Source organism: Sinocyclocheilus rhinocerous, unplaced genomic scaffold (assembly GCF_001515625.1).
Source record: "Sinocyclocheilus rhinocerous isolate Xijiao unplaced genomic scaffold, SAMN03320098_v1.1 scaffold2000, whole genome shotgun sequence".
Taxonomy (NCBI): Eukaryota; Metazoa; Chordata; class Actinopteri; order Cypriniformes; family Cyprinidae; genus Sinocyclocheilus; species Sinocyclocheilus rhinocerous.
The window spans coordinates 760,324-774,641 of NW_015630998.1; the positions used below are offsets into that span (position 1 = coordinate 760,324).

General features: G+C 36.6%; 1 protein-coding gene across 1 annotated transcript in view; it reads right to left on the bottom strand.

Moving 5' to 3' along the window:
• LOC107741010 (phosphatidylinositol 3,4,5-trisphosphate-dependent Rac exchanger 2 protein-like) overlaps nucleotides 1-14,318 on the bottom strand; it is a 141,176-nt gene that overhangs the window by 119,244 nt on the left and 7,614 nt on the right. The window contains exon 2 of the mRNA XM_016553587.1: nucleotides 1,539-1,610. Coding sequence (XP_016409073.1) covers nucleotides 1,539-1,610 — 72 coding nt within the window. The remainder of the gene's footprint in view (nucleotides 1-1,538; nucleotides 1,611-14,318) is intronic.

A 14,318-nucleotide genomic window follows, 5' to 3' on the forward strand; every position in this document is an offset into this window, starting at 1 on the left:
ACAGACAACAGTTTACAGATGTTTTTCAGTGGCAGCAGAACTATGACTAAACTTTTGGGTGAAACTTGTTTACTTTTTTTCATACTTTTCATACTTTTAATAATTTTAAATAAGTATAAAGAATGGCATTGATTTTTGTAAATTTTATTTTTGCTTGACTTTATTAATAAAAATAATGTGTTTTTTAATTAGCATGTTTTTGTGTTTTGCTTTGGTACCGAAATTGGTACAGAGAACCGTGGATTTTCACTGGTATTGGTACCGAATACTGAAATTTTGGTACCGTGACAACACTAGTTGGAAGCAAATCAGACCAAAAGCAAGACCCATAGAATAAGGTGTATATATATTTTTTTTTTTTTTCCAGTTTTAGTCATTTAAGTACTTAAACTTTCAGTTACATTGGAAAACAATGGTTAAGTATTTACTTCTAAACCATTTTCACTCAGGAGTTGCTAGAACATTTCACAAATAATTGCAATAAACAGCAAGCAACATACTGAATTTAACAAAATGTTCTCACTATTTCTCACTATTTTCACCACAGCTCTATACTTTCCAAGGGTTTCAGCAATTTCATCTTCACACACAGCACATTTTGCTTTAACAATGTAATGTCTCTCAAAATCTGAAATACTAATTTTACCTAATCACTTTTAAAAACTTCAGAAACTACAGAAAATAATAGAAAATGTAACTCAGTTCAAACAGATAACTTGTGCTCAGGCTGTAATTAGCCTCCTGGCTGGCTCACCACAAAAAGGTATGTAACACTGGTTATCACTATATAACACAATACTATATTACACCAACCAGATGTCTCTATGGGGCTAGGTTTGACTCTTAGGAGGATAGAAATGAATATTGGGCCAACTGGTATGAAACCAGCAAACAGCCGGCACATTTATTACACACAGAAATTAAATGAACAAATATTAAAGAAGGAAATGAATGTATAGATGTCTCAACATAACAATGTCAATGAGGTAAGGAAAATTTAGTGTTGAGTCCAGGTTATTCAATATTGAGTCCAAAAAAATAAATAAATAAATAAAGGAAGAAAATGTCCTCCTGGTTCCTTTGTTATCCGTAAGCAAATTTTCAAATAGAGACTGAAATTGTATTTATTTAGAAAATGTATTATATATATATATATATATATATAATCTTATATTTTGTAACTTTAAAAAAAAGTTACAAAGGCAACATTTCTAAGTTTCAAGTTTAAGTTCTAATCTAATGTTTATTTTATTTTAGCTTTATTTCAATTACTGAAAACTATTTTTAATAATAACAACAATACTGGTCTTATGGACCATATTTGTGATACTTTATGGTGCTTTTTGTCATTTTTTTTAAGCTCATCTGCTTTCATTGTATGGAAAATACATCTTTTGAGTTTCATGGAAGAAAAAAGTCATACCGGTTTGGAACAACATTAGGGTGTTTAAATGAATATAATGAACTATTCCTTTAACAAATATTCATTTTTTAAGCTTGAATGCACCCCTAAAACCAATAGTGTGTCCAAAACTCACCTTGACAGTTTCCTCTGTGATATTCTTATCAATTTTAGACACAGCATACTGATTGAGGCGATGAAGCAGTACCTGTTGGGGACACAGGAAAGAGGAGAATGTAAATAGTCAGCAAACAGACCGAACTGTCTTCCTCCTGCACACGGTCATCTGTCTGAGAAAGAATATGGATATTGAATATCCAATTGCACCAAGTTGGATGAAGAGGCCCTGACCGACAGAAACTACAGCAAACTGCAGCCAACACTAACGATCCAACATGAAATCCAATTTTACCTCCGGATCACAGACAGCAGGGAATACGTTACAAATGCAATTTACAACCTTCCCAAGGAGAAGGAGAAAGATGCCACAATACTGGGGATCTGACAAAACAGGACTTGAGATAAAAACAACAGGAAGGAAGAGTGACTGCATTTGCCAAGAGACCAGAAATAATAAATACAGTAAATCTCAAGCCCTGAGGTTGATGAATAGCTGTGTCCACAAGTCACTTTGCATGAAGGAAATTTGAGTAAACACAAATAAATCCTATCATATATTAAGATCTCTATTTGGAGCAGAGAACGCTGATGGGGAGAATCATTTCAATATAAGCTAAACTATTCACATCTTGTATCAGTGTATCACTGTGTCACACTTGCTTTTTCTATTATAAAACAGCCTGAGATAATTGGGCTGTCATGTCTGGATTATAAACATCTCAAAGCTCCATAAATAAAAGTGTGGTATCTTAGTTGTGGTTGTACATCTTGTTGATTTGTTAATATGAGCGAGGCGAGGGTGGTCAGAAGCTCATTCAGAAATGTTTGGTTTGTGAAATATGCATGCTAAATACATGGTACATGTTCAAACAAAGGCTGAAAGAACATCCTGCATCACGGACCCAGCGCTGTTGAACTGCTTAGAGGTTCATGATAATACAGTTCACATGGCAATTCAGTTCTCCATGTTTTTAAACACAGTTCAGATTATAATATTGCCAAGATTACAAATATTTTTCTAAAGAATGTGACTAGACTATTTTCGCAACATACGTTGACATGGACATCAGTAATCTAATTATTTACCTTATTCTAAATAAGACGACGTCTCCTCCTCCTCCAGAATTTCAAGTATAAACATATAGTTCATCTTCGTTATGATGCCATATTTGGTTGTTTCATTTTTCATTTTAGTCCTACAAGACGGTAATAATGTGATTAAGGTGTGTCCATGTCTATACTGCACTTCAATAATGTGACTAAAATAGGAATACTCCACATGTCTTAATTCGATTTGTGTTTACTTGGAGTATGACTTTAGCCGGATTAAGATAATCAAAAATCTCTGTTTACATAGTAGATTATTAATCAGAGTATTGTCTTAATCGTGTTAAAATCGGAATATTGTTGTCCATGTAAACATACTCACAAGAGCTTTAAGAAAACTGTGCTAGAGGTTTTAAGATATAATAAATAAAAATAAATAAATAAATAAAAACCATCATTCTGACCCCAAACATTTCAATTATAGCATAAATGAATTACACTTCATTTAATGGGGGACAAAAACTTTGCGCTATCTTTTCAGCTTATGTTTACTCTGATTGGTAATTAAAAAAAATATATATATATATCCTTTTTAATTAATTTCAAATCAAAGACTTTACATAATTATCAAAATATATATTGTTAAAACTATTGAGATTTAATCACCTAGCACTACATGATCCAGTTCCACCATGTTATTTTGGACATACACCATGGTACCACTGTAGTATTGTTTTGCCATGGCATAATATAAAAGTACCATGATTTTACTCTCTGATACCTTCACTGTACCACAGTACTGCCACAATGCTAAAGAGCAAGCAAAACCTTTCCTGTGAATTTTTTTTTTTTTTTTTTTTGGCGGAACGGGCAATGGAGTTGGGGTAAAGGAATTGAGTTGGCCACTCCATTACCTCAATCCCTTTACTCCATTTCTCTTTGGGCTGATCAGTGTGTTTCTTTGCTAATTTTAATTGATTCTGCATTTTTTTTTTAACAATGGTGCTTTACAGAGTCTTCTTGCTGATAGCTTCAATCAAACATCTTCTGACTGTACACTTACAGGTAATTTTAGATCATCTTTGATCTTTCTGGAGGTGATGATTGGCTGAAACTTTGCCATTCTGACTATTCTTTCATACGCTTTAACAGTAGTTGCTCATTTTCTTTCACGTTTCAATTTTTGTTACAGTGACTGAAGCATCTAGCTGGTGCTAATAAGTCAAACAAAGTACAATCTACAGTCTTTCTACAGTCAATCTACAGCTCGTCCTCACTGCTGAGTAAGTGGGTCTATAACACTAGGCCAAATAACCAAAGAGAAGCCCTTAACCGGCAAGATAATCACATGCAAACTAAATGTGCTGATTACAAGGCCAAGAACTAACCACTTATATATTTCATCATTATCATCAACTAAAATTGAACAGTTCCAGAACACTCTCCAAACGAAAATCCAAATGAAAGGGCGAATAAGGAAAGAGGCAATGAAACCCGGCTCTTGATTGCAGCTCGGCTGTGCAGCTAAAGCCTCGGTGCTGATTATGTTTCTGTAGCTGTGCTCCACGGCTACACCGGCTGATTAGCAAGTCTAATGAACATGCATGTGGAGTGTCTGCGAACGGCACCTTGCATTGGCTTGACAGGGCTGCTGGTTTGCACTAACAACATGTAACTTCAGTTTACATTTGCATACGGTTTCATGTCATCTGAGCTTTAAAACAGGTCCCACTGCGATGAGGTTCTGCAGCTTTTAACCTTCCACAGTAAATGCTAGTCTCATTAGATAAAACAAAATGACTGCTTGCAATAGAGATTTAAGAGATAGTTGAGCCAAAAATCTCTGGAAGACAAAAAAAAGATATTTTGAAGAATGTTGGTGACCAAATTGTTTCAGGTCCCATTGATTTCTAAAGTCTTTTTTGTCCATACTATGTAAGTCAATGGGACTCAAAACTGTTTGGAGACCAACATCCTTCTGTGTTCCACAGAAAAAAGAAAGCCATACAAGTTTGAACCAACATGAGGGTAAGTAAATAAAGACCGAATTTTCATTTTTGGGTCAACTATTCCTTTAAAGTTTCCTGTTTTGTCTACAGTCACTGAAAAAAAACTGATTCCAGTGCCCATTGAGCATGAGACTTGGGTCACTAAGGAACTTCAGGGTGGAAAGGTGGATGTGATCCAAGGAGACTGCAGGAAAAAACAGCTTGTCCCTTTCAAAGAACACCTCACAAGAATTCAGTCCAAAACACTTACTCACAAACTCGTGGATGTGAACCACATGCAGAGAAACTCACATACACCTGTTGGCCACCGTCTCGTCTTCTTCAGCTTCAGACGGATACTTGCTGCAGTAAATCCAACCTTTATTAGACAGATGACCGAATATGAGAGCACTCTGAACCTGCACCGAGCCATGAGGTCATATTCATACTAATATATTCACCAGGAGCAGAAAAAGCCAGCAGGGTTTCAGTTAACCTCTTATAGAAAAATATTCAGACTGAATGCAAATTATAGGGGGATCTGAGGGGGTCTGACCACCCTAATCTAAAATAGAAATCTTTAGCAACATTATAAATGTCTTTACTGTCACTTTAATAAAAGTATTAACTTCTTTCCAAAAAATCATACTGACCCCAATCTTTTGAATGTTATAGTGTACATGTATATACGTATGTACTGTATGTGCAATTCTTGTCATTCCCTCTATTTACTGCCTTCAGGAAGCAATAAATGTATAGTGGCATGTGTGTGTTTGTATGTGTTTGAATATGTTTACGCATTTGTCCGGCTGAGCAGACATGCTGGCCGCCAAACTCCTACACAGTGGCTTGGGCTCATGCTCTGTTTACGTCTGGTGTGTATACATGAGTGTGTTGAAAATTACACAATGCCAGTCTTCATTGTATAACTTTCCAGCCACAGTTCGACTCCATTCAGTGGCCCCGCCTATTTCCTCATGACAGGCCATGGCTCTGTAACACCACTTATAGTTATTATGTAATACTAAATTGCAGCGTCTCATCCAAACCTTGAATGGTATGAGTACGGGAGGAATAGCTGTCAATGAATAGCTGTCAAAAATCAATGACAGCTTTGCACACAAGATTTCTGACACAAATCATTTTCCCTCCTACCACAACTTATGTATGACAGCCGACTGACAGCTGTAGAATATAGTCATGAAGAATAAATGTTATCCTCTTCTGCAACAACACAAGACAAGTAGAGAAAACAAACCCAAGCCCATCTAAAGTGAAACTGAAACTACACTGAATAATACAAGACTAGCGATGCACTAATATTACAATTATGGCCAATAAATATAATCTGATAATTACTTTCATGTTATTGCCAATAACCAATAAACATATATATATATATATATATAACTGGCTGATTATTGGCTGATAACCAATATGGTGCCAATTTATCATGCATACCTACTGTATGGGTCATATGATGCGATTTAAATTTTTCCTTTCTCTTTGAAGTGTTACAGGCTCTTGGTGCATAAAGAAGATCTGTAAAGTTGCAAAGACTAAAGTCTCAAATCCAAAGAGATATTCTTTATAAAAAAATAATATTCTTTTTAGCAACATCATATGACCTCTTTAATGCAAAATATTCCTTTTTTCTCTCTTTGCCTTCAGTGCCCTTTTACTAATTATGAAAATCCTAATGGGGAACAAAAAAAAACAGAGGTAACTAAACCTGTATTACAGGGTCACAGAATGGAAATACTGCATGACGTCTGCGGTCAATCACAGGTAACGTATACTTTTCATGCCAGCCGAAATGCAGACACTCTCCATTCAAAACATAATTTTGTGAATGGCTTCTTTGTTCAGTGATGCTCCAGTGATTCTCTGTTTTGTGGTAATTGGGCCAGGCTTTAATTCAGTCTGTGAAAGAAAACATTCAGAGCCTGCTGGATCCACCAAGACTACAGCACAGAATTTAAAGTCTGAGCATTTTTTTGGAAGAAGAAAAAAGGATAAAGATATTCATAATTATTAATAATCTTATTCACATTGGTAGTTGTAAGACAGACTGCAACATAGACAAGACAGGTTATTAATTTGGTTATCCTATCTCCTTCACTAAGTCAAGGGGTCAAGGGTTAGCTAATTAGGATGAACTAGTTAACCATGCTGGTAGAGGATATTTTTAACTATGAATAATAATAATAATAACAATAATTATTATTATTATTATTGTTTGTTGTTGTTGTTATTATATACAAATTAAATATTTTAATACATTTTTTATTTATTAATAAAACATGTTTATTTATCCTGTAAACTTCTTTATATTTGTTCATCATTAAATGACATCTACACTCTCCCACAGTCATTCATTTTTCTTTTCTTCCAGACAGATGATGAACCAAAGTCTGGGATCAGCCTCCTCCTTCACATACCCACACCAGGGCGTCTGAGGAAATGGCCTGTGCTTTTCTTCCTGTGGAGGAAAAACTCAATTTACCAGGGCCTATTTCTGCACAACATCAACAAAGCCTGCATTCCATCAGGCTTTGTGACAGTGTGAGACTATATACCAAATTCAGAGAAAGACAGCAAGAGCAACAAAACACTTTTCATGGAAGATCCAAAGACGAGCATAAAACAAGCCTGTGTTTTATGGTGACTAATAACACCATCAGGATCCACAGACCCCAATGGGAAACATCCACAGGAAACGCTTACTATAAATACATGCCCTGAGAGCTAACATGCTAGTTTGGGACATGCTAAAAATCCACGTGTGCATGGACTTTGTTATTATTAAAGGGGTCATATGATGCGATTTCAAGTTTTCCTTTCTCTTTGGAGTGTTACAAGCTGATTGTGCATAGATAAGATCCCTGAAGTTGCACGATTATGGTAAAGGGAGTTACATTTCCGACGAGTGCTTGCGGTGTTCGGCCAATCACAATGCACTGGGTCAGCTAGCCAATCAGAGCAGACTGCGCTTGTCGGAAGGAGGGACTTTGTAGAAACGAAGCGTTTGAGAGAGGCGGGGCATAGAGGACCTACAATAATGTACAGTATTTGAAAAATAATGTGTTTTTTGAACATTAAAGCATGTCAACATATTCTGTTACACCAAATACACAAAATAATGATCTTTAAAAAAGCATCATATGACCCCATTAACAAAGACAAGGCCGTTTTTCAATATATGTTTTCATCCACAAACGCCCACCTGTTTAGGAGCATTTAACCACTTTAACGGACAATCAGACACCATACTACACCCTGCAGCGGAAACTTGCATATACTTGGTATTTGGATGCTGGTCTTCAGCATGAGACTGGGTATTGATTATGGCTGGTAACAGATTCCAAAAAGAATCCAAGGAGCTGGGAATCTAGAATCAATTCCAAAGTTTGGAATCTATTCCATCAAAGGGAATCGGCTAATTTTTAATAACCTTTTCAATTCAATAGAACTAAATCAGATTACACTGGTCATACTGTATGTTTCTGATTCACTGAAAATAACCGATTCATAAGAGCAATTTGTTTGTGAATATGATAACAACGCTGTCCGATTCACAAACACGCTGTATGTTTTTAAACCACTAAAAAAGCCAGTTTATAGAAGTCATTGATTATGAATCAGACTACACAGATCATGCCATACATTTTTGTTTACTAAAAATAACTAGTTCATAAGAGTCATACAGTATGTTCATGAATCAGATTATATTGGTTATGCTGTTTGTTTCTGATCAACTAAAAAGAGTCTTAAGAGCCATTTGAGTGTGAATCAGACTACATTGGTCACACAGCATGGTTTTGATTAATTAAAAACAAGTTCATATGAGTTGTTTGTTTATAAATAAGACTCAAATGGTCACACTGTATGTTTTTTAAAATAAAAAGTTTATAGGAGTCTTTTGTTCGAGAATCAGATTACACTGGTCACACTGTATGTTTATGATTAACTAAAAAGGACCGGTTCATAAAAGCAATTTATTTGTGAATCAGACTACACTGGTCACGCTCTAGGACTAAGTTTTTAATCCACTAAAAAGAACCAGTTCATAAGAGTCATTGGTTTGTGAATTTGAATACACTGATCACGCTGCATGTTTAGATTAAAACTAAAAAGAACTGGTTCATAAGAGTCATCTGTTTATGAATCAGACTACACTGGTCATGCTGTATGTTTTTAAACCACTAAAAAGAACCAGTTCATTAGAGTCATTTATTTGTGAATCAGAATACACTGATCACGCTGCATGTTTTTAATTTACTAAAAATAACTGGTTCATAAGAGTCATCTATTTATGAATCGGACTACACTGGTCATGCTTTTAAGCCACTAAAAAGAACCAGTTCATAAGAGTCATTTGTTTATTAATTGGGCTATACTGGTCATGCAGTGTTTTTTTAGTAAAAGAATCTGTTCATAACAGTCATTTGTTTGTGAAACGGACTACACAACACAATACTGATTGCAAACCTACATTCATAATATAGAAGTTGCTAAAAAAAACACTCACACACAACTTCTGAAAATGTGAGAGAAAAAGACTTGGAATCTTGAGATTTTAAGAATCATTGTCAGCATTGCTCAAATGTTAAAAATGTTATTAATCGAAAAATCTATCAGCCAGGCAAACCTAGCCAGGCTTCTTAATTACCTAAGCAAGCTAAACATCAATCCTTAACCCATTTGACTAGCTACTAAACAGCTAACCTTAGCCAGCTAAACATCAATCCTAAACCCATTTGACTAGCTGCTAAACAGCTAACCTTAGTCAGCTAAACATCAATCCTAAACCCATTTGACTAGCTTCTCCAGCCAATTTTGCAGGCGAAGAGCAAGGCTATTCTGGTCCACTAGCTAAACCTGACCAAAAACAGCCAGGAATTGTTCTTCTAGCTGGTCTTTTCTTGTATTTGATGAAAAACTGGCATGTAACCTCCATATTTTTAATCCCACTACAACTCATGAGATTGATATGAAGTGCGATGGTTTGAGAGTCATGATTGTGTCGTATCAGCTCCCATGACGAATCGTCCAAGTGTCTCAATGACAAGCAAATATACAGTGTAATAGCATTTCAAAGTCTCCTATTATTATATTCATAATAGCCAATTCAGTGTTACTGCATGTGCATTTCAAAGCTAATTGTTATGCATCAAGGGGTCAAAATCCCATTACAGACTGGCGTTTGAATGCCCATGGTGACTAAGCTGAATTTTAAGCTGTGCGTTTTAAGCTCAGTCAGCATGCGTGGCACACACGACTGTGCTATTGATTCGAATTCTGTCTTGGGTTATTCAATAAAGCCCATTTTTACTGGATCTGATGCAATTGGGGATCTTGGAACCTCAGACTTGGTCGCAATTGGACGCCTTCAGCGGAGGGAAAAAGAGAAAACAACTTTGTCTTTCCTTTTGGAAATCCCAGCTTGAATGTCAATGAAAAGGGCCAGCCAAAAGTGCCCCCTCCAAGTGCTCTGGGATCAATGCCATCTTTGTGTATGAATGAACAGTGGCCCTCACTAACCCCTTCAGCATGCCAGTCACTCCATTGGAGACCGGGACTAGTTAGCAGAGCACAAGAGACAGGGAAGATGGCACCAGCGGCCTGTCGCCGATCACAGTGGAGCCACAAAGACAATCCTGCAAAGGTTTGAGGTGAATCAGACTTTGGAAGGCATTGTGGAGTCTGTCAATAAATACGAATTGGGGCTTAGCTTTAAAAGCTGTACTTGCGGTTTCCCGCTCCCAGGCGCTAGCCTTTAACTGACCCGTATGATGAAACACTGCTCGTTCAATTTGTCTCCTGGGTTGGACTGTTGATTATTTGTGGATTGAATAACAAATCAGAGATAAAGAAGCACAGCAGCCAGGACTGGCAAAGAACTGACAAAATCCTCAAGCTGTTTCAAGCATCAGGTCTCAAAATAAGTCATGATCTTATACATGCATCTTTACAGAGCCCAGAAATTGTGATCAATAAGCAAAAATATTAGCATGTTTCAAAGAGTGTGTAATTGATATAACCTTGGTATTTCCATTATCAGTTCAATTTGAATGCAGTAAGACATTCATATTTTTTTACTCAGCAAGGATACATTAAAAGTGACACTAAAGACGTTTACATTGTTACAAAAATGTACATTTCAAATAAATGCTGTTCTTTTAAAACTTTCTATTCATCAAACAAAAAAATGTATTGCATTTTTCACACAATTATTAGGCAGCACAACTGTTTTCAGTATTAAAGGGATAGTTCACTCAAAATGTTAAATTATGCAATGACTTACCCTCAAGCAATTCTAGGTGTATATGACTTTCTTCTTTCAGATGAATACAATCAGAGTTATGTTAAAATGTCCTGGCTCTTCCAAGCTTTATAATGGTAGTGAATGGCTGTTGAGATTTTGAAGCTCAAAAAGTGCATCCATCCATCATAAAAAGTGCTCCACACAGCTCCAGGGTAGAGACCTGCACTCCCGCGGGACCCAACGCAACAGGGTGCAGCGCGGGACAACTCTTGATGGGCGAGTGCGGGCGGGAAGAGACTAGTGTGTGTGTGGGATGCGGGAGAATAAAATGATTAGCGGGACTCCCGCAAAATAGAAATTATCTAAACATAAAGTATCTAAAATATATAAATTGTTATTTATCTGTTGCACAAAAGCAAAAAGAGCAACTGATATTAACATTAAAAGCATAGTTTCTATTTATAACACGTGTTTAAAGGGTTGCGCAATGTAGCCTAAAAAAAGCACGCAGCAGCCCATGCTTGCTTTTCTGTTAAAAATAACAGTGGTTTGTGAATGTTGATGCTTAGCCTAAATAACAAATATTTTATTGGGAGTGTTTATGCTGGGATGTTGTGGAGATTAGGAGATGTTACAGAACCATTTCATGTAAATATGTAGATTATTTTTATGCGGGCTTTTGCGGGCGGGAGCGTGACAAAACATGAATGTCGCGGGCAGAAGCGGGACCAGATAAGATATATTTCTGCGGGAGCGGGCGGGCGCGGGACAGAATCTTGCGGAAGCGGGACTGAAAAATCCGTCCCGCGCAGGTCTCTACTCCAGGGGGTTAATAAAAGACTCCTGTAGTGAATCGATGCATTTGTATAAAAATATTCATATTTAAAACTTTATAAACCATAATCTCACTTCTCTACTGTCGTACACGCATTCACGAGAGATTGGCATTCAAGCGGATGATGTAGGACGTAGGCGTAGTGTAAGCTCCGGTGAGAATATGCTAGTCTCGTGAGAAAGTTTTGTTTACAGCAAAGGAAAACCAGTCTACTCTTGGCTTATATCAAAATCCTCTGACCTATTTTCTTTACAAATCCTCATTTTGTACTTCTAATTTGTGACTGGTGTTTTGTTTTGCTGTCTTCTCGAGATGGTCCTCACAGCAGAACACAAGATCCAGGGGGCGTGGTTGTATCCAGATCCAACTCCTCCCACCTTACATATACCTAAACCTACCCGTCTCCACCCCCTGATCCCTAAACCCACCCATCTCCACCCCCTAGATGTGGATCCAACCACGCCCCCTGGATCTTTGTTCCTTTGTTCTTTGATCTTTGTGCAGTGAGGGGCTACTGGTCTTCTCTGCGCTTCCACGTTCGTCACTTCTCACCGGAGCGTACGCTATGTCTACATCATATGCTGGAACACCACTCTCTCATGAACGCACGTACAACAGTTAGCGGAAGCTAGAGAGAGCTTTGATTCGCTTCAGAAGATCTTTATTAACCCCTCGGAGCTGTGTGGAGCACTTTTTATGATGGATGGATGCACTTTTTTTTCAAAATCTCAGCAGCCATTCACTGCCATTATAAAGCTTGGAAGAGTCAGGACATTTTTTTAATATAACTCAGATTGTATTCGTCTGAAAGAAGAAAGTCATATACAGCTAGGATGCCTTGAGGGTGACTAAATCATGGAGTAATTTTCATTTTTGGGTGAACTATCCCTTTAATGAAAAATGTTTCTTGAGCACAAAATGAGCATATTATAATGATTTCTGAAAGATTATGTGACACTGAAGACTGGAAAACTGGCTGATGAAAACTCAGCTTTGCCATTAATAGAAAAAATTACATTTAAATTTTTATTGTAATAATTTCACAATATTGCTGTTTTTACTGTATTTTTTTTATCAAATAAAGGTGAGCATAAGAGACTTCTTTTAATTTTCAAACTCAACCAGTCGGTGAGTTACCTGAACGACTAGTCAATTTTTTAAATATGTAGTTTATCTTAAAATACTGTCATCAGCAGGCCTGAAATTTAGAAATGGCTGGCATTTGGAATATTTCTCTCAACAATGGATTACAAACTTGTGGCACAATTTTCAATAAGCTAAACAAAACACCAGATGTTACACCTGATGTCTTCGTCCACACGCAAGCTGAAGGAAAAGGAACAGATACCCACTTAACTGCTATGTCATGATGATGGACTTGAAATTAAGGTCTCTGACTAATAAAATGATCCAGTTACCAGTAATGACTCAGGAGAATACAAACACATAATGTGCGTCACAGAAACATGGCTCTAATTCAATGTGGTTTAGCTGGACATTTCATACAGACAGAATCGAAAGAAAGTAGGCGGTCTTGGCTATTTTGTAAATAACAAATTGTGCATCTCAAGACATATTACTGTCAATCCAGACTGGTGGCCTGAACATAAAGCTGCTGAGTCCTTGTTAAAATCGAATGACATAGTATTTTTACCGACAGTACACCTCATTTGTGCTAAGATTTTCAAAAGCTATGGACAGTCACGCAGCCCACCAATAACGTTGGCAGATATGAGTAACCGGCAGTATAGCAACCTGGCAACCTTCAGCAATACAATCACTGAACGGGGTTTAAATTATGTACATATTTTATATGATAGCATCGAGGAAGGATGAAACTTCATTGCTTTGCCTCCTCATCTCTCATATTAACTTGTCATTCAGCAGCTGTCTGCTTATACCAGAAGTGTGAGGAAGCACATCATGAGAAGGCTTTGCAGGGCCGTTAGGAGGAAACACTTTGATATGCTATACAGGATCATGTGGAACTCAGTCACTGTACTACACACTATGTTAACTTTCACACAATGATTGTGAACTGTTGCCACAACAACAAACCAAAATAACAAAAGGACACCAAGGACAGATTTGATTTATAGTGGCCGGTCAGTCATTTCAACACTTCTGCCAGCTCACTGTTTCTAGCCCCTCACTTTCCACACTACCTTGCACTTTTATATACACCTTACATCGGATTTTGCTGTTTTGTACTTGAATTTCTCCTTTGGGGTCTAGACATTTTAAGAAATTAATGTAAAGTAAATATCTTCTAATATTCTATGCCTCGAGATCAACATATAAAATGAACGAACATGTCTTAAGTGTAGAGTTCAGACAACATAAATAAACAAAAAAGAGAAATAAAATTACAAAGATTTGTTTTCAAATAGCACACTTTGAAGTCAACATGAAATGGTATTTGAGACTGACATGAAATGGTATTTGCGACTTTTCTCTCTGTAATGTGCATTATAAAAAAAGAAGAAAAATATTATTAAAATGCTAGCACAAAAACCCGTTAATTAGTTCACTGCAAATTACTGTACCTTATCATTTACAACGAAAGTCCATATTAAATTTAATCTGAAAAACAAAATAAGCATAACATTTTACTCTAAAAAGCTAAAAATGAATTATTTAATTTATTGTAATATATAT